The sequence below is a fragment of the Pristiophorus japonicus genome, chromosome 5 (assembly GCF_044704955.1).
Source record: "Pristiophorus japonicus isolate sPriJap1 chromosome 5, sPriJap1.hap1, whole genome shotgun sequence".
Classification (NCBI taxonomy): domain Eukaryota; kingdom Metazoa; phylum Chordata; class Chondrichthyes; family Pristiophoridae; genus Pristiophorus; species Pristiophorus japonicus.
This window is the reverse complement of record NC_091981.1, coordinates 48,991,197-49,013,118: the sequence shown is the minus strand read 5'-3', so window position 1 is coordinate 49,013,118 and position 21,922 is coordinate 48,991,197. Positions and strand designations below refer to the sequence as shown.

The window sequence follows — 21,922 nt, the reverse complement described above, 5'->3', positions numbered from 1 at the left end:
GTCACACACGAGCTGTACATTAATGGAGTGGAAGCCTTTTCTGTTCCTGTACATCTCGGAATCTTCCAAAGGTGCTCACAAGGCGATGTGGGTACAATCAATGCAGCCCTGTACCTTTGGGAAGCCAGCAATCATGGAGAAGCCCACATGGATTGTATTGTATTCCCAACACACATGAGACTGCACACAGGGAGGTTAAAGTAACAGTGACCTCAGTCTTTATTAAGACACTTCAGAGTGAGGAACAGGCCTTAGGGACCGGCTTATATACAGTGCTCCCAAGGGATGCTGGGATCCCTTGGGACTTCAGGGGATGAGCTCCCCAGTGGCGGAACATGGGAGTGCATGCTTTACAATTACACATCACTCTTCCCTGGTTTTGCAGAGCTTGCAGCTCATCTGCAAGCTTGTTGGAGGTGCCCCATTGTTCCACAGCTCTTGCAAACATACCCTTTGAAGCGGCATGAATAGGCTGAATGGAAGCCTCCACAATGCCAACAAGGTGTGAACTGCCTTGCATTCATCCTTTGCTGTGGAGTCTGAGTCATCTGGATCACCTGAGGCCTGCTGGCAGTTAAGACTCGTGGTTTCTGCCCTGTACATTTCTGCTCGCAAACACAGTTCCAGTTATTTTATGAACATTGCTAGCACTTGTGTGCTGAGAGATTTGTTTGGTGTTATCCCTGGTGAACATAAACGCCTGTGCTATCGCAATGGCCTTACCGAGGGTCGGTGGCTCTACAGTCAAAAGTTTTCGTAGGACGGTCTCGTGACCAATGCCCAGTACAAAAAAGTCTCTGAGCATCTGCTCCAGGTAGCCATCAAACTCACATTGTCCTGCAAGTCGCCTTAGCTCGGCAACGTAGCTCGCCACTTCCTGACCTTCAGATCGCTGGCACGTGTAGAACCGATACCTTGCCATCAGCACGCTCTCCCTCGGGTTAAGATGCTCCCGAACCAGTGTACACAGCTCCTCATACGACTTATCTGTGCGTTTCACCAGAGCCAGAAGATTCTTCATTAGGCTGTAGGTCGGTGCCCCGCAGACCGTGAGGAGGACCGCTCTTCTTTTTGCAGCGCTTCCTTCTCCATCCAGCTCATTGGCTACAAAGTACTGGTCTAGCCATTTGACATAGGCTTCCCAGTCCTCACCCTCTGAGAACTTCTCCAGAATGCCCACAGTTTGCTGCATCTTTGTGTTGGATTCGTATACTCGTCGCCAGTTATTATGTTCCTAACACAGATGAGACTGCACACAGGGAGGTTAAAGTAACAGTGACCTCAGTCTTTATTAAGACACTTCAGAGTGAGGAACAGGCCTTAGGGGCCGGCTTATATACAGTGCTCTCAAGAGATGCTGGGATCCCTTGGGACTTCAGGGGATGCGCTCCCTGGTGGTGGAATATGAGAGTGCATGCTTTACAGATACACAACAGTCATGGGGAATTTTATGAAGTCTTTCCTCCATGCATACAGTGCAGCCGTCACCTGGCGAATGCAGACATGTGTTGCATTTTGAGAGATGGCACACACATCCCCAGTTGTAGCTTCAAACGATCCGGAGGCATAGAATGAAAGTGCAGCTGTAACCTTCACTTCAACTGAAAGCAGTCCTCCTGATGCTTCTAGGTTGCAGGTCTGCTTTGACCAAATCACAGATCTCACTTACAATATCTTTGCGGAAACGCAGCCTTCTGACACAGTCTGCAGCACTCAGGTGGAGGTACGAACGCCTGTCTCGATATACCCGAGGTGGGTAAGGCCTTCTGCCCAGCACCCTACGGGCTCTGATGTTCCTGATGCAATGAAGTTGAATCAATTGTCTCCTACGTAGCACCATGATGCAGAAGGCTCGCACAAGGTATGGCACTGTCAGTATTGCCCCCATAGTTAAATGTAATCTTTGAAAGAAGCTCAAAACACCAGGAAAGGAGGCAGGACAGGTTCGCAGTTCTCTCTCTCCCCAAGGTCTGTATGGATGGACCACACCCAAAGGTCTTGTGACTTCTCCCTCTCTCCTCCTCTTCCCTCCCTACCCCCCCACCCCCCTCCCGCTCATTGCAGTCTTCAGTGCAGAAGGCTTCCGATTGGCACCTCGCTCCCCAGGCTCGAAGACTTCCGATCAGCACTTCACGCTCGCTCTCTCTCTCTCTCTCTCCCCCTCCCCCTCCCCCCCACCCTGGCTTGCTTTCTAGCTGAGCCCCAAGCCCGTGTCCAGGCACAGGGCCGATTCTGCCGGCCAAAGCAACGACCCTCCAGCCCTGCTTGAAGATGGTGATGGCGTGTGAGTGAGTTTTAAAAAAAAAGAGAACTTCTGAAATCCAACAAATTAACACTTACTTTGTTGGCAGGTAAAAAAAGTTGAACTTTATTATTGATTGACAGTGTTCTTGACTCCCTCCAAAATCTTCGATTTAAAAACAATGGCATCTTTCAGCGCCGATTTGAGAATGTGCGCTGTTTTTTTTTAAGCGCCCAGAAGGTTTTCCGGAAGTGGCCAGATACGCCAACCTAGGAGGAAAAAGTTTGGCCAAACTGCGAAAAATTGAAAAAACCGGCGCAGATATGAGGGAACCCCCCACCGCATGAAATTTTTAAAAAACGGCTTAGAAAAATCGTAACTAAGTCAGTTTCACCGGCGCAGATCGCAGGGGGAAAATTTGGAAAAAAATAAATACGCCAGAAAAAACGGTGCGCACCAAAAAAACGGCACAAATGACTGGGGAAAATTGAGCCTTAAATCTTCATTCTCCTCCCTTTGTCTTATTTTATGATAATCATTGGATAAATCCTACATCTTGTGCTTGTTAAAGAATTGGACCTCCATGGATTTGGCTGTCCAAATGGAAACGGATTGACCTTGGAGCCTCGGCTGGAAGAAATACAGTGCCAGCTAGAGTGCACATTATTAGCCCCTTTATTCATCAGATAGATGTTTGACAGAGTGGCCAGATGCTCTGGGCCCATCTGTTTCTCAGGTAACCAACCCCTTCCCGAGAGAGCGGCAAGGAGAGTGAAGGTTAGAGATCTTGAAGGAGGTCGTGTCCATCATGTTCTGTGAAGTCTTGCCTTGCCACAGGGAGATTTCTTCTGAGACTGAGTCGATACATACTGACTCCAGCAGAAATGAATAACTGTGGTGAGGCACATCTATAATATAAATGAATAATGAAAGAAAAAACCTTTTATGATTTAAATGTTCCAGCAGGGGTTGTGTTATGGGGCACACAATTAGAACTTAATCATTTGTAAATGGTGGCGGACCAATATCCTCCTCAAATTTAAAAATAATCTTTCTCCAATTTACTTCTTAATCTAAAGGTGCTGACCTCTTATCGAGTTGTGATTTCTCTGGTACCTCTCAAAAGTGCCTTTGCCTCATAATTGCTCCTCGACAGTGAGTGGAATCAAACTATTCAATTGTGGATATCATCGCAACAGAGAGTTGCATTGATCGCTCAAATTTGGGCTGGATTTTCGCCTCAGTTAGCGCCCCAGAGGAGTGGTAATGGGTGTTTCTCGGCATTACGGCGGGCGTCCAGCTTTTACCGCCCGGCCGGCAAATTCGGCTTATGGTTTGCGCTGGCACAAAAACTTACCACCCTGCCCTCTAGTTTCACTGAAATCTTGACATCAATCGTTGTGCAACACTCCGCTTGCACCCCAGATGTAAAATTCGGCCCCAACACTTCATGCGTGAGCTGACTTGAAAGCGGCAGTTTTATCTGCTATTTCAGTGTCCTTACAACATCAGTGAGAGAATTTAATGGGGGCATTACTAGTTCGCCAGCGTATCATGCTCCATGCAATTGATAGGCACATCAAGATAGAAGAAGGGCCCTTGGCCATGGATGAGGAGAAGCCAAAGATGTCTGGGGAGGAGGACTTACACATACCCCCCCCCACGGGTTAACAGGCACCAACGCTCATACCTTCAGCTCTCTGAGGAGCAGTGTGTGAGAAAGCTGTACTTCGAAAGAAAGTGCCAACAGAGATATGCCATCTCCTACAGGCAGACCGATGGAGGCAGCCTTCAATACTGCCATCAACAGGTTTCTGAATTCATTGTGGTGTACTGCATGTTTCACAGCTTGGCCATCATGAGGGGCCAGGCATTGCCAGTGGGTACTGCAGGCCCACCTCAGGAGGAGGAGGACGACAAAGAGGAGCCTAGCGAGGCCCCCATTGGATAGCCACCCATCCACGGGGGAGGCAGCGTGGAGACCCAAGAGTCGCCAGCTCATAATAGACCGGTTCTTCTAAATGGAGAAAACTGAGGAATGGTGCTAATATTGGACATGCTATGTGCCCCTAGAAAGGCACATCTCCGGTGAACACACAAGACGCCAATGGCAAAGGATCAAACAGACATTTTACTGCATCAAAGTAACAAAAATTCCCTCCACCAAAGGAAAAGCATACAATAGACAACATTATTGTTGTTCAGTGCCCTGCAACATAAAGTGCATTAAATCAAATAAACTATTTAGAAGCGTTATCAACAAAATCAGGGCATCTGCATAATCTTGTCCTGCACATTATTCTGACTTATTTAACTGCACGATTTTCAGCTGAGGTGCAAAAACTTCCTTGCGTAACACCTGATTTTGCGCTCCCAATCATGGAACAACATTTTTTGCCAAATTTTGCAGACGAGGACGCAAACTTTTTCCAGGCGGTATCAGGACCGCCCCGCCATTATTACCGCCCCGAAATCTTAAAAGCCGAAATTCCAGCACCTAATCCAGCACAAAGTACTTTCCAGTATAGGAATCAGGAGCGAGAGCTAGCACAGGGCATTAAAATTAACAGTAGCACTCCTACCATTGAGATGGCAGATACAAGCAAATTTAGCACAGACTAGGGATCGAATTCAGGAGCTTCCTTATTAGTGCCACATTGGGCAGTGCATTTGCTCATTAAAACAGAAGAGGAACTTCTGTGTAGGTTTTAAATTTCACTTGATTTATAATAAATCTCCTCTCCCCTCCCCGTAATGGTTTACCTTACAAAGTTCCTTGAAAAATTGGTGAAGACAGTCTTTAAATGAGAAGTCACCTCCTAGATCTCTCCTGTAATTCCCAGTTTGAATCCCTCCAATTTTGTTTCTACCTTCCTCACTGCACCAAAACAGCCCTAACCAAAGTCACAAACATGGTGTGACTGTGACCGTGATGCAGTATCCCACCTCGCTATCCTCAAACCCTCGCAGCTTTCAAATGTGGTCAATTACACCATCTACTCCAATGTCTCTCCTCAACTGTCCAGTCGATGGAACTGACCTCACTTGGATCCATTTTTACCGACCCAAAAATTGCCAGGGTATCTGCATCAATAGCTTCTCTTCCCACTCCCAAACTGTCAACTCAAGTCTCCCAATAATCCATCCTTAGTCCCTGCCTCTTACTCGTCTACGTGATGTCTCTTGACGACATCATCTGCAGGCATGGAGTCAGCTTCCGTTTGTAGGCTATCACCCAGTCTTAAATCAGCTGCAATTTTCTCCAGCTAAAAGCTGGAAAGACCAAAGCCAAAGCCCCTGCCAGCAACTTCATACCATCATAACTGACCCCCACTGCGCACTGTCTCAAGCTGAACCAATCAGTTCGCAGAATCCAGTTTGACCCCAAGACGAGTTTCCAATCCATATTCTCAGTCGCAAAGACCGCCTTCCTTCCACAGCATTGCCCACCTCTGTCCCACTTCAGCCAATTTGCCACTGAAAACATCATTCCTGTCTTTGTCATCTCCAGACTCAATTACTCCAATGCTCTCCTAGTTGGCTCTCATTCTCCACCCTCCATAAACCTCAGCTCATCTAAAACTCTGCTACTTGTATCCTATCACGCACCAAGTTCAGCTCGCAAGCTTACAATAGCTCCAAATCCCCCATAGTCTTAAAATGTAAAGCTTCTTAGTGTGTTTAAATCTCTACATTTCCTAACCCTCTCTATCTCTAACATTTTCCAATCCTATAAACCCCCAAACTTCTCTATCCCTCTGATATTCCCTCTGTGTTCAACCCATTATTGCCAGCCATGCTTTCAGCTGCATAGGCCCCATACTCCAGAATTCCTTTCCTAAACCCCTCTGCCACTACACCTCCCTCTCCTTCTTTAAGACTCTCCTTAAAAGTCACCTCTTTGACCAAGCTTTTGGTCACTCCTAATCATGCCTTCTTTGACTGCGTGTCGATTATTTTTTCTTTATGCCTTGGTAAAATGCTGGAGACATTTGTCTTCATTATAAAATAGCTATATAAATGCAACCTGCTGTTATAGCAATGGTATTTTTTTAGATTGAGATACTCATCAAGCAAAATGGCAGCTGATCACGATTTTCCTGTTGCTGAATTTGTGAAACACAAAATACCAGGAATGGCAGAAACCCAGTTAACCACAATACACCTGCAATAATGGTTTCACTTCATAATCACCAGAGTTCCCCATTAATCAAGACACTTGCCAAAACTTTCAACCAACCAGCTGTGGAGTAGAGCAAAAGAACAAAATAATTTGTCCTTATTATTGGCTACCAATTTTGAAAAGTGCGATTTACAGAACGGAACATGGAGGCAGTGGTAGATGGTGCTAGTAATTAAAATAATACATTTTTGAGACTAACAAATGACACTACTGTCTTTATATAGAAATGAAGGACATATATGTAAATTAAATTAAACATCTGTTGTTCGAAAATCGCTCCTGTGAAACATCTTGGGACATTTTACTACTTTAAAGGTGCTATATAAATGCAAGTTGTTGTTGTAGATGGTTATAATAAATAAATGCAGTTTATTCAGTACCTTTATTTCACCTTAAATTCCCAGTGACATTTTGATATATGCGTAAATTTAAGAATGTTAAAATATCACTTTCAGTTCTGATATAGGTCATAAATTTCCTATGTCTATGTATAACATTTAATTTAAATATATTTGAATCAACTAAAATCCAGTAAATGCAACAGTGAGAGTCCCGTAGGATTTCAGGTAGAGGAAACATAGAAAATAGGTGCAGGAGTAGGCCATTTGGCCTTTTGAGCCTGCACCGCCATTCAATAAGATCATGGCTGATCATTCCCTCAGTACCCTTTCCTGCTTTCTCTCCATAACCCTTGATCCCTTTAGCTGTAAGGGCCATATCTAACTCCCCCTTGAATATATCCAATGAACTGGCATCAACAACTCTCTGCAGCAGGGAATTCCACAGGTTACCAACTCTCTGAGTGAAGAAGTTTCTCCTCATCTCAGTCCTAAATGGCCTACCTCTTATCCTAAAACTATGTCCCCTGGTTCTGGACTTCCCCAACATCGGGAACATTCTTCCCACATTTAACCTGTCCAGTCCCATCAGAATCTTATACGTTTCTATGAGATCCCCTCTCATCCTTCGAAACTCCAGTGAATAAAGGCCCAGTTGATCCAGTCTCTCCTCATACGACAGTCCAGCCATCCCTGGAATCAGTCTGGTGAACCTTCGCTGCACTCCATCAGCGCGGCAGTGATGATGTCAGTGCAACACAGACGTACCTCGTTGCGCTGGTGCGTCGCAATGTCCTTCCCCTTCACTCAAAGAGGAGGGATGTAGCGAGGCCTACGTGGAGCTCACTGGGCCACCAGGGAGGTTTTCAGTCCAAGAGAGGGTGCCGAGCTGCCTGTTAGCGGCCCAGCTGAACCAGGAATCGGCCGACAATTGAAACAAAATGGCTGCTGCAGCATGCGCTCTTTAATGGCGGCCACACCGCCCAGCCACTGGCAGCGACCCACCGCACAAAGTTGTCGGGGGCACCAACCGGCGGTGGCCACGCGCCCGTGCGGCAATTTTCCCCGTGGGGCGGAAAAGGGGTTGTTGCTGGGCGCATCGAGTGGGGCGGAAACACGAGCCGCAGCAGAAAACCGTTCCCGCCACCCCCGAACCGGGGGCAATTGCGCATGGGTTGTCCCCACCACCTGCCCCCGGTCAGAAAGGTCTTACAACCCCGTTACCACCTCAGAGGCGGTAACAAGCCTTAAAGAAGGTGGCAATTCCACCCCTACCTTCCCGGGAATCTGAAGGATGAAACAAAACAGAGGAGCAGAGCTGAAAACGATGAAGAACAAGGAGAGGAGAAAAATAAAGTGGAATGACCTGTTGATTCTGAAGGACTGAGAAAGATGAAAATAAAGAGAACTTAAAGAAACAAGACAAAAAGAGAGACAGCATTAGGAAAAGAACTGGATAGCCTGAGGATGAGAAACGGAAATCAGTAGAAGAACTGAGAAATTTTTCTGAAAAAGAACAAAATATAAAAAGAAATAGATAAAACAAAGGGGGGTAATTTTAACACCCAAGAACAGGTGGGTTGGGGTCAGGTGATATGTAAAAAACGTAAAAATCTCAAACCCAGCCCCAACCCACCTCCAGGTTTAACAAAGGCAGGACAGGGGTGGGCAGCCAACCCACTCCCAGGAGGCTGGCCGGGCCTCAGGAAACCCGACAGCTCAAGGTAGGTGAGGAGAACTTCAGAGTAAACAGGCAAGTGCTTTTACAATACTGTTTGTGGGCCAGGAGGGGCATGAGTTGCTTCCTCCAAGTCCACCAAGCTTCCTACCATTGCATGACCCCCCCCCCCCCCCCACCATTAGAATCCCCCACCCCTCCCACCAGAGTCAGGGATCGGGGATCGGGAACGCCCCCCATTAACTGCTCCTGTTCCATCCTCCGGAGAGCTCCCCCCGACAGGGAGCCAAGCCTGTCAATCAGACTGACTTCCGAGTGGGATTCTGTAGAAAATAAAGGCGCACACTGTGGAGCTTTTAAAACTCCACAGTGTGCGGGGAAATCCACTTCCGAGTTTCCTGACCAAAACTTCTGGCCAGGGATCGAATCTAGGACTTCTTTGCCCAATAAGCCATTAGTGGGGGATCACCAGTTCTAGCAATGATTAATTTAGTTTTTTGGGGGGCGACTGGTGGAATTAGACTCACTATGGACTGCCGACTTGTAGGTTTTTTATATTTGTGAAATAGATTCTGAAAATGATTCCTATTGCTTCAGTATCTTCCATTTAAATCTCAAGTTGGGAGTTGATAGATTAATAGGAACAGTGTTTCTGCTCTTTTGTTGCTGCGTTATCTCATTTTTAAGGTCAGTTGTATGGATACTACTTAGCCTATCTATATAAAGGACAGCTGAAGGTGGTTACACAGGACCAGATAGTACAAGACAATCTGGAGCAATTACTTCTCCAAGACCATCAATCCTACCTTGACAGGGAGTTGCAAAATGTGGCACTCCAATGAACTGATCCGGCCAACTCTTGGAATTTGATTTCACTGCTCCACTCAGCAATCCTCATGCTATAAACAAATCCTTGGTACACTCCATTAAGTCCACAGCAGTTCATCATAATAAATCAAACTAAACACTTCATATCCATTTAGAGTTTGATCAAAAATGCAACTTTAAGATCTGTGTTATTGGAAATGTAGAAATACAGAATTGCTATAGTCTTTGAAGCTCTTGAGGCAGCTATATCTTGTGTCAGTAAGGATATAATTAATGTTTTTAAGATGGTTAGTTTTTCTTTGTTTCTTTTTGCATTCAACTGTGATTGTGAAGGCAGTTTTGTGATGTGAACTCATGCTCACTGGGAACCAGAATTAGACTGCCAGAACTTATTTCACTTAGTACCTTTAACAGCCATTGGAGAACAAGAGATTTTAAGCCCATCTGTCTTGGCTTGATTTAAAGCCAGATCCCAGAGGTAAACGAATAGTACTCTAACAGCGTGTTACCAACTGCCCTGGAGACGTGTTTTTGTTTAATGTCAACTTGATATAACTGCTCACTTTGAGATGCCTATTTCTAGCCATGTAAGTGAAAAATAAAAACAGGAGCCAAGTTATTCTCAAAACACATTTCAAGAAAATGCTTCAACTTTGCTGTACTTTTACCTGTGTGAACAGAACTCGTAAAACAGTTGCCAGGTCATTGGTTGATGCTGCTACATTTATTTACCACACATTAGGGTAAAAATTCAGGTCCGCCCGAAACAGGGCGCACCTACTGCTTTTTGGCCGCCATTTCTGCCGCAACAGCGATATTCAGCTTTTTTGAGGAAAAAATGGTGGCCAGCGATATTGTCCGGCGGGAATCGGCAATTTGCAGTGGTGTGGATGGGGAGCAGCGTTTGGACTACGAAATTCACTTACTGCTGATTTGCTGCTAATGAGCCATCTGTTCCCTGGCCAGAGTTTGCAGCTGGGCCCTGAGCAGGGAAGGCCTTTCAGTTAAGGCCATGGCTGCTATACCAGTAGGAAGGAGGGCAATCCAATTTTCTGATGCAGAACTGGAGACACTCATGCAGGCTGTGGAGGGAAGGAGGCGAGTCCTGTACCCCAATGCAGGCAGACAGACTCGGGAAGTTTTTACTAATGCCTGAAGTGAGATAGCTGCGGAGGTCTCAGGGACCTCCATGATCGTACTGCCACCCAATGCCGGAAAAGGATGAATGACATCATTCGTCTGATGAAAGTGAGTACCTGTTCCACCAACTGCTGACCTGCCATCTGCGAGCCTCTCCTTCATCCTTCTCTTATTTCCCACCTTCACTATATAGTCACTGAAGCATCATTTTATTGTTGAGGCCATATATATATGTGTGTGTGCGTTCTCGCAGTGGAGGCTCCCTTTCATGTCACAGTTACAGTTGCAGGTCAGGGACACACTCTTATGTACTCATTTCTGATGCCTCATGACATTGCTACTCAGCAAGCATTTTTTGTTTTGCAGGCCAAGGTTGCTCACAATTGCATGGAGCAAAGGAGGTCTGGTGGTGGCGAGGCTGACATACAACACCTCACACCATTGGAAGAGAGGGGCCAGGCACTAGTGGGCTCCGGTACTGCCGATCCCACTGTGGGCAGCATGGATAAGTGAAGACCTTTCTTTAATGCTATCTCTCCCTGAAAGCGGCAGCACCTACTGGAAGTGTGCAAGTTGCAGCCTCCATACGTCAACTCCCTACCTCCCCCTCACGGCAGCCCTTGTATCATTTACGCTCGCAGATGAGACCGAGTGAAAGCCAAAGCGAGGATCCTAGCACTGGTACATGTGGGAGGGCAAGGCAGGACAACAGCCTTGAGGGCAGTGGCAACCGAGGCCAGGGAGAGGCTGATGTGGACAATGAGAAGCCAAGCCTGGAGGACAGCAACAAGGGCAATGACAGTCATGGCCATCCTGATACCCTGGAGGACATTGGGGGCACTAGCCTGGATGACACGCTGGCGCCCACTCCATCTGCTGGCGCCATGTCAGATGAGGCAGAGGAAGAGGGGGACACTGCTGGTAGCACCGCGTCACTGCTTCCTACAGTCGCATGTGCCAGCTCAGAAGCTGAGAGCATGCAGTCGAATCTATTAGACATAGCAGAGGGGTCTGCACTGGTTGTTGCACCTGGGCCTAGCAGGCTGCAGCATGGTGATGGGCAAAGGGAACCTCGGGTGCCGTCTCTACGGGGGGGTTGGGGGGAGGGGTGGGGGCGAGTGCGCACGGGAATTCTGCTGAAGAGGACTCAGATGAGCCCATCGATGTTGAGGCTTATGAAAGAAGGGTGGAGGCCATGCATTCCCAGATGTTGGGGACAGTGGCAAGGGTGCCGGTGCGGCTGTCGGAAGTGATCAGGAGCATGGAGGAGTCCGCCTCCCGCATTGTACACAGCTCTGCACACACCATGGAGCCCATCATTGCCAATGTGCATGCGATGGTGGACTCCCAGCGAGACTGCGGATCCAGCTGTGATGCCGCAACTCGTTGGGCATGCAGCAGCTGCCATTACAGCACAGGTGCAAGTGAACGAGTGTATCAGTGCTGCTTTGGAGAGGATAGTCGTGACCCTGGAAGCTCAGAATGCTCTTATGCACTCTGGGCAACAGCCCATGGAGCGTCTTTAACGCCGTCATGTCTGGTGGCTTTGAGACCGTGGCTGTTGTCATGCAGTCTCAGCTGGATGCCACACAACACCTCAGTGTTGCTTTCACGGCTGGGTCCACCACAGACCAGAGGGGACCTTCCAATGTGGCACCACAACACCGAGCTGAGCTCCCTCAGATTGGTGCCGATGGTAATGTGTTGCACCCAGGGAGTGGCGCAGGCTCCTCGGACCAGGATGATAATGTGTTCTCTCAGGATCACACAATTTCTGGCCCCAGACCTGTCACTCCGCCATTGCCTCCAAGACCGACTGAACCCTCCGAGGAGGGTGCTGACCATTCTACAGCCAGCCCTTCCAGGGCCAGAGCAGATCGAGGGGATCCTAGAAGGACATCTGTGGGTTCTACACAGGAAACACAGCAGCCTTCCCAGATGCATGAGGCAGCCACAGAGGAGACATTGCGGCATAGTAGTAGAATAGGTTGGCATAAAAGAGGTTATAAGGAGATGCACAAGGGTGAGAAATGATTGTGTGTATGTTTTTGCACCTTTCTTTATTCTGTAATAAATCTTTATTTTATGTTCCTATATCTGGACAGGTATATCATTTGACTGTGGGTAATGATGTCTGAAAGGACTCATTAGGATGGCTTTGGAAATGGCCTTGGAAAGATGAAGGGTAATTTGGGCATTAATTAATCGAAAATGAGCAGCGATGAGACGGGTCTGCAAGGGTTGGGATGGCGACGATGCGCATCCTGGTTCTCCTCCTGAGGTGATATTGTTGGATCGACCTCCAGCGGTTGGCTCCTCATGATTGCCAGTTTGCGAAGTATGCAGCAGATGATCACGAATAGGGAGACCCGCTCAGGCGAGTACTGCAACACTCCACCAGAGCGGTCCAAACAACGGAACCTCTGCTTAAGGATCCCGATGCAGTGCTCAATTACATACCAGGTGGCTGAATGAGAGTCGTTGTAGGCATGCTGCGCAGCAGTCCTGGGGTTGTGAAGGGGAGTCAGCAGCCAAGTGCACAGTGGCTATCCCTGGTCACCAAGCATCCAGCCACAATCGTGGTTTGGGCCCGAGAACACAGCGGGCACACTGGCCTGACACACTGGCTGCTGCCTAGATACCGAGCATTGACTGCCACAATCTTGCACTGATGATTGCACACCAGCTGCACGTTGAGGGAGTGGAAACCCTATTGGTTCATGAATATCTCCGCATGGGCTTGTGGCGCCCTCAGTGCAACATGTGTGCAGTCGATGGTGCCCCGCAATCCGCATAAACCCGGTCTGCCGCTCCATCTGCTTCTCTCAGGTCATCGGGAAAGAAATGTATTCCAGCCTTCTCTTGTAGAGAGCATCTGTCACTTGGTGGATGGAGTGATGGGCGGAGAACTGAGAAATGTTGAGATGTCTGCATTTGCAGATTGGAAGGAGCCGGTTGCATAAACATTTAGTGCAATGGTCACCTTGGTTTCCACGCTCAGAGCTGTCCTCAGCCTTGTCTGAGGCTGCAGAACTGGGCGCAGGAGATTGCACAGCTCCAAGGATGTCCTTCCTGAATCGGAGCCTGCGGAGACATTGGTCATCTGTGAGCTCCATGAAGGAAAACTAGTGCCTGTAGACCCTTGCACAATGGAGCCTACTTCCCCCAACTCTATGCTGTGCCCCTCCTATGGCAGTTGGCTGATTGCCTTCTCCCTCATCCTCTTCATGAACCTCAGCGGCTGGCAAGCATCTGCCTCATCTGCATCCTGCCTTCTTTGGATCTCGCCCATTATCTAGTGCGGGGGGGTCAGCTTACCTGACCCTCCTCCTCACGCCAGCTTCTTCCTGGCCAACCTCTCTGCCTTGAGGTCTGTCGCCATTTCCAGGTCCTCCTCTATGTTGGGCAGCCATGTCTGCTGCCTCCCTTGCCCACTGCCTCTGGAGCAGTTGCTGATGGCACTACCTTCTCCTGCATGCCTCTCTGCCACGCACAATGTGCACAAAGCTAGCATTGAGCCCATTGCATCTGCAGACTCAACCTTCACAATGAGGCCTCTGTAGAGTACACATTGAGGCCCCTAGGCCACTAGTATTTAATGCCGATCTGAAAAGGGCGACTATGAAAGTTTTCAGAAGTCAGAAAAAAGTTTTGACAGAAAAAATGGCGATTCACGCAACGCTCCTTTCACCTCTGCTGGCATTCTTGAGCCGACACAGTGCACTGACACAAAAAGCTGTCAGGGGCACCGTCAGGCAGCAGGTCAATTTTTTAATAATGAATTTAGCTTCCGGGGTGGAGAGGCAGTGGTGCGCGCTCTGATGACGTCTTTAAGGCCACATCCACAAGACCGTGGCAGAAGTGGGGGGAGCGGGACGAAAGTCAACACCGCTGCAGAAACCCCCGAGGAGAATTGGCGGCGGCCATTGGACCGCTAATCGGCGGCTACTCTACTCCGCAGCTTGGCTGCTGCTTTCCGGCAGTAAGAGGCCTTTTCGGGAAGCTGAATTTTTGCCCCATTGGCTCTTGCCAATATTTACATCATCCAGCGTTGGAAGACTTAGCCTAGTTAGAAGGCTAAGCCTACGCATCTCAATATATGATATTGAAGTGCAAGCACTTGCCAATCAGAACAAAACTGGTCGGAAGACAAAATCGCTAATGATCTGCCGACAGAAAACTAGAAAATAACATCTTTACCACGCGGCCATCCTGGTGCATTCCCTGTCCACCGTGTGAAGTCCTTCAAATACCACATTGCCTCAAGCTTAGAAAGGGGGAAAGGTGAAAAGATTTAACCACTTTATGCAAAGAATGGTGAATATGTAGGATGGCCTCCCAAGATAGTAGGGGCAGATTGCATCAGCAAATTCAAGATGAAGTTGTACAAGGATTGGAGCAAAAGTTGCTAAGAGGGATCTGATATTTCCTAAACACTGGGGGCTCAATTCTCCCCAATTATCTGTGCCTTTTTTTGGCGTGTACTGTTTTTTTTTGGAGTAAATTAAAATCTCCAAGTTTCCCTAAAGTTTCTGTGCTAGCGTAATTCACTTAGGTAGGATTTTTTTAGGCTACGATATTTTTACCTCACTGGGGGTGTAACCTGCCACCCGCACTAATCCTGCCCATTTAAGCAAGTTTGGCCAGCTCCAATTTTTCTTTGGACGGCGTATGTGACCACACTGGAAAGACCTTCTGGGCAGTTAACAAAATCAGCACAGATAAGAGAATCAGTGCAGCAGATGCAGTTCCACAGCTTGGACAGCAGCAACAGCAGAGAGGGAGAGGGAGGGGGAGAGTGGGGGAAGCCTTTCGGCCAGGGTTAGGAGTGGCACCCAGCACCAGGAGGGGAGGGAAGCCTTCGGCCAGGGTTAGGAGCGGCACCCAATACCGGCAGGGGAAGGAGGCCTTTGGGCCAGGGCTAGCAGTGGCAACCGGCATCAGGAGGAGGGAGGCCTTTCGGCCAGGGTTAGGAGCAGCACCGGGCACTGGGAGGGGGAGGGGAGATAGACTTTTAGCATTATCACTTTAATATTTTAATGCTGGAATGCTGCTGCAATGTGCAAGGTGCTTGTGTAGGTTGCTGTGAGCTGGCCAGAATGTATTGTATGTTTTACTTTCCAACCTCAGTCCAGTGAGTCCCTCGTTACCCTGGCAACCCGATCTTTTTGGCGCAGATTTTAGGCTCCACCCCCAAAGCTAAAGGACCGGCTAGGCGGCGCCAAAATCAACAATTCAAACGGGGAAAGTTGAATTATTTTTTTTGGCGTAGTTGGGCCCCCAAAAAACGGGCGTAACTCTTCAAGTACGCCAAAAAACGGTTTTGAGGAAAACTGAACCCTAGGACTGGCCAGATAAAAATCACAATGCCGTTTTTGCTCCTGTACATTCCTGTATACCAAAGCAGAAAAAAAACGATGTAGTGATATTAAACAGAGTCTCGTCATCTGGTCACTTTAAAAAAAAAATTGTGCAGTTACAACCATTAACTTGAACATTTTTTTCCCAGTCCATTTCTGCCGATATATTTGTCGAAGTGGTGAATGTTATCATCTGTATATTTTTCTTACGTTAGAGTTAAAGTGTACTGTTGGGTCAGGCAGCAAGGGCTCTGCTTTGTAATTGGTGAGCTACAACCCGCTCGCTATTTAAATGGCAGCAAAAGTTACAGAGCCCAATACCATGAACGAGTTGAACTAACCTGAATTGACAAAATGGCTGAAACAAAATAGATTACAAGAAGTCTATGTCACTTCATCTAGCTCTCTCATTCTTTAGTGCTCCCAGCACAGAGCTGAGAGTATACATCAGTGATTTAAGTGTCCACCCTTCATGATTTTCCATCCATTCATTTTTAATGAATGACAAATTGTTGGGCATGTACCTCCTCCACCCCCAATGCAGGAATTCCTGAAGATGAAAATTTACCCAGATGTGATCAACACACACAAGGGGTAATTTTGACTTTGTGCGACAGCGTATAACAGGTGGTAGCAGCCCGTTTTAAAACTATCCTTATTTTTATTTCCATTGATACTGACCCAATTTTGTCTGAGGTGTAATCTGGCCAAAACTGGCACTATATTGGCAATCTCAATACGAGGTAATAATGATGACTGGTGCAGGAAATGGGAAAATTCACATCAGCACAATGAGAAGTTTGTGTCAGATGTTGGGTTAAAACACCTCACTAGAGCAGGAGAGGGGGAACTCTACTGTGCATCTAGTCATGCAACCCCAATGTTTAATGTTGACAGTAGAGAACAGAGTGGAAATAGTGCAGCAAATAAATGTTTTTCTTTTAAAAAGAGTCCTTTTATATATTTATACTAGTTTATTGTTGTGTTTTCATAAATAAACTTTCCCTAAGAGCTTTTTTGAAAAGTAGCAGTTTCCAGATAAGGTTCACTTTCAACCAAGCTTCACAGAACACTGAACACAGAACAGCGTAGTTAAAAGTAATTTGATTCATCCCACATCACAGATCAACTGTTATGATTGAAAGTCAATGAAGAGTAAGAAAAAAATAATCAACTTAAGAACTTCGGTTCAACACCTACCCGGAGACATATCTCCCACTGAGTGCACAGAAGGCTGACACTACTTCTTGGAGGGAATTAGTTATTTTGCGCCTAAGGATCTTCCATTAGTTCCAGGATGTTAAACCTGGCTGCACAGCTTTTCCTCCTGTGAAAGAATTAAGGCCCCAAATGTGAGGGAAGAGGTACAGCTGGGATTCTGTCTTCATGAAGACAAGATTCCCACCTTCCCTAGGTTTTGTTTTTATACAGACATGTACATGAAAACACTCAGTATGGGATTGCTTTAATTTCCCCTCAACCCTGTTCTGAAAGAAAGTAGGGAAAATTGAGAGTGGGTTGTTATAACTAGTTATGAGCCCCGATATAAATAAAGCACACCAGTGATGGCTACTTAGTGCATAATGCCAATAGTGCACTAAAGTTTACATTCAAACTGAAGATAAGACCTAGGTTACTCTAAATTGAGAGGGGGTGGTTGCACTGTGTGGGTAACAGTATCACTGCATGTCAGCCATGGCTCAGTGGTAGCACTCTTGCCTGAGTCAGAAGATTGTGGGTTCAAGATCCACTCCAGAGACTTGAGCACAATATCTATGCTGACTCTTCAGTCGAGTACTGAGGGTGTGCTGCACTGCAATGTTCCTGGTGATATTTTGGGGGGCGAGCGACCCCTTTAATGCGTTGCGCAGCCCATTCAATATTCTGCACACGCATGTTTTTTTCAATTTAAAAGTCAGCTCACCGGCTGCGTGGGAGCTCAACAGCGCTGCGCGACCATGCAGTTTAAAGTGAGCTTTGCTGCACTGTCGGAGCCGCTGTCTGTCAGATGAGACTTTAAACCGAGGACCCGTCTGCCCTCTCGGCGGATGTAAAAGATCCTTTGGCACTATTTTGAAGAAGAGCAAGTGATTTTTCCCCAGGTGTCTTAGCTGATATTAATCCTTCAACCCACATTACTAAAACAGATTATCTAGTCATTATCACGTTGCTGTTTGTGGAACCTTGCTGTGCACAAGTTGACTGTCGGGTTTCCTATATTACAACAGAAACTGCGCTTCAAAAAATACTGAATTGGGTGCAAAGCACAGTGGGACGTCCCGAGGTTGTGAAAGGTGCTAATAATAAAAGCAAGTTTTTCTTTTTGTTTTATCAATAATATCACATCACCCAAAATGTATGTTTTTAAGCTTTGCATATGTGCTAACCTGATCAATGGGCAGCTCCACCTGTGTTTGATAATCTTCTTGGACTTCTATTGCACCCATGGTCTCTGTCCTTTCCTCATAAGCTTTAAACACGCAGCTTTCTGGGGGGGTGGAAACAAAGAGAAAACAGTATTAAACTGGTGCCAGTGATTAGACGATGATACAACAGTGGCTACCAGTGGTGTATGACGAGAACTGCATCTCAGCTCCAGCAACCCCAATAAACCCTACGCAAATACTTCACATCAATAAGTGATCACCAGTTTGTCAATGTTTGAAGCAAGTTATATAAAAGGGAATGATTTGTTTAAATACTTGAATTGGAGACAAATATGTAAAATTATAGCTGCCCAAATCAGACACTCACCTTCCAGACAGAACTCAATTGCCCTTTACTAATAGGGCACTTTATGGGATGGGGGGCACTTTTCTGGAAAAATATACCATCAGACCGGTAATGATCACAGCATCAGGCAGATATCACCATTTGGCATGGCTTCCGAGCATAAATAATGAATATCATAGACATAAGTAGCCATGAAACAGCAATCCCACAATCAACATGACTGTTAAAACACATGCAGGCCCGACAAATAAAATGCTGATCTCTCAAAACGCTCGGAACGAAACAGTGAGACTAAGAATAAATGCTCATTGAGCGGCATATGTGAGTTTCTGCTAAGACACCTTGGTGCATCGGGATTTCTTTCAAGAATCTTGCATAAATCAACCTGATAACTCACAACAAAAATATATCCCAATGAGAAGGAAATAATGTAAGAGAAAGGTTAACCATCTGTAGCTAACTAAGGAAATAAGGGATGGTATCAAATTGAAAACGAGAGCAGACAATGTGACCAAGACTAGTAGGAGGCCAGAGGATTAGGAAAATTAAAAGCCAGCAAAGAATGACTAAAAAAATAATAAAGAAAGGGAAGATAGATTATGAAAGTAAATTAGCACAAAATATAAAAACAAATAGTAAGAGTTTCTACAGGTACATAAAAAGGAAAAGAGTAGCTAAAGTAAATGTTGGTCCCCTAGAGGACGAGACTGAGGAATTAATAATGTGAAACAAGGAACTGGCAGAGACTTTGAACAAATATTTTGTATCAGTCTTCACGGTAGAAGACATTAAAAACATCCCAACAGTGGATAATCAAGGGGCTACAGGGAGGGAGGAACTTAATACAATCACTAAAGAAGTAGTACTCAGTAAAATAATGGAATTAAAGGCGGACAAGTCCCTGGACCTGATGGCTTGCATCCTCGGGTCTTAAAAGAAGTGGCTGCAGAGATAATGGATGCATTGGTTGTAATCTACCGAAATTCCCTGGATTCTGGGGAGGTCCCGGCGGATTGGAAAACCACAAATGTAACTCCCTTATTTAAAAAAGGAGGCAGACAGAAAGCAGGAAACTGTAGACCAGTTAGCCCAACATCCTAACTGTCGTTGGAAAAATGCTGGAGTCCATTATTGAGGAAGCAGTAGCGGGACATTTGGAAAAGCATAATTCAATCAAGCAGAGTCACAGCATGGTTTTATGAAAGGGAAATCATGTTTGACAAATTTGCTGGAGTTCTTTGAGGATGTAACGAGCAGGGTGGATAAGGGGGAACCAATGGACGTGGTACATTTGGATTTTCAGAAGGCATTCGATAAGGTGCACATAAGAGGTTATTGCACAAGATAAAAGTTCATGGGGTTGGAAGTAATATATATTAGCATGGATAGAGGATTGGCTAAATAACAGAAAAGAGAGAGTCGGGATAAATGGGTCATTTTCCGGTTGGCAAACAGTAACTAGTGAGGTGCCGCAAAGATCGGTGCTGGGGCTTCAACTATTTACAATCTATATTAATGACTTGGATGAAGGGACCGAGTGTAATGTAGCCAAGTTTGCTGATGACACAAAGATGGGTGGGAAAGCAAATTGTGAGGAGGACACAAAAAATCTGCAAAGGGATATAGACAGGCTAAGGGAGTGGGCAAAATTTTGCAGATGGAGTATAACGTGGGAAAATGTGAGGTTATCCACTTTGGCAGTAAAAATAGAAAAGCAAATTATAATTTAAATGGAGAAAAATTGCAAAGTGCTGCAGTACAGAGAGATCTGGGGGTCCTTGTGCATGAAACACAAAGTTAGTATGCAGGTACAGCAAGTAATCAGGAAGGCAAATGGAATGTTGGCCTTTATTGCAAGGGGGAGAGAGTATAAAAGCAGAGAAGTCCTGCTCCAACTGTACAGGGTATTGTTGAGGCCACACCTAGAGTACTGCGTACAGTTTTGGTCTCCGTATTTAAGGAAAGATATACTTGCATTGGAGGCTGTTCAGAGAAGGTTCACTAGGTTGATTCCGGAGATGAGGGGGTTGATTTATGAAGATAGGTTGAGCCTCTTCTCATTGGAGTTCAGAAGAATGAAAGGTGATCGTATCGAAATATAAGATAATGAGGGGGCTCAACAAGGTGGATGCAGGGAGGATATTTCCACTCATATGGGAAACTAAAACTAGGGGACATAGTCTCAGAATAAGGGGCCACCCATTTAAAACTGAGACGAGGAGGAATTTCTTCTCTCAGAGGGTTGTAAATCTATGGAATTCTCTGCCCCAGAGTGCTGTGGAGGCTGGGTCATTGAATATATTTAAGGCAGAGATAAACAGATTTTTGAGAGAAGAGAATAAAGGGTTATGGGGAGTGAGCAGGGAAGTGGAGCTGAGTCCATGATCAGATCATCCATGATCTTATTAAATGGCGGAGTAGGCTCGAGAGGCCTAATGGCCTACTCCTGCTCCAATTTCTTATGTTCTTATGTTAACCTTTAAACAAATAACAACAATCTGTCGCCTGTTGTCGCAATTTCCCCACGCAGTATTGGCGTTTCAATTTGCTGCTTTAGACGTCTGAAAGACTTTTTAAAAGAAACCTAACCAACAAAATTTTGCCTGGCTAAAGGGAGAAAAAAATCCCTTTAACAGAATAGTTCAATAAAATGGCAGGTCATCGTGATATCAAGGACAGTTGTACTACAAGAATATTTAGTTGAAAATGTTGGTGAGTCGCAGTGGAAATGGAAATCTTCCAGAAAGAATGAACAGCAGTAGATGTAACAAAATGGAACTCGTGTTACTTTTCAAATATGGGTGGGTGGGTCGGATGTAGAACAGGGTTCATATTTTTGTTGTGAAGCAAAATACAATTCAAACTGAACTGCATTCAAATTGCAACAGTCTCAACAGCACCCAATTGAAAATATGCTCTTCTGCCGCAATGAAATCAACAGGTCATCTTTCTAATTAAGTGATTCTCCCAACTTTCTAATCAGTAAGTTATTAAAAATATATTATGACGCTCTGCAAAAATAGAAGTATGCAAAACTGCATTGGACAAGTGTTGAAGTGTACTGCACTCATCTTTCAGACATTTGGGAGAACCTAGATTAGCCAGAGGAAATGGCAAGTTAATTTTCCTCTGACCACTTGAAAAGATTACTGGTGATATAACACAGGAATTAACGCAGGGTACTAATTCAACAGTTCAACCTCCAAATAGGAAATCAGATAGAGTGCAGAGAAAATGGAAATTCTGTGACAACAGTGCCATTTGGAGATACAGATTGGCAGAGGTGTCACTTAAGGCTGGACACCTTCATTATAAATAGACTACATCCTGCCTGACGTGAGTGTACTGAATGCGGTTAGTCGGTTATAAAGTGTTCCAGTCCCCAACCTTTATTCAACAACAACTTGTAATTATATACCA

General features: G+C 45.9%; 1 protein-coding gene across 1 annotated transcript in view; it reads right to left on the bottom strand.

Moving 5' to 3' along the window:
• The window catches only part of LOC139264338 (doublecortin domain-containing protein 2-like), a 331,073-nt gene that overhangs the window by 76,084 nt on the left and 233,067 nt on the right, over positions 1–21,922 (bottom strand). Inside the window, exon 9 of the mRNA XM_070880624.1 lies at positions 18,157–18,253. Coding sequence (XP_070736725.1) covers positions 18,157–18,253 — 97 coding nt within the window. The remainder of the gene's footprint in view (positions 1–18,156; positions 18,254–21,922) is intronic.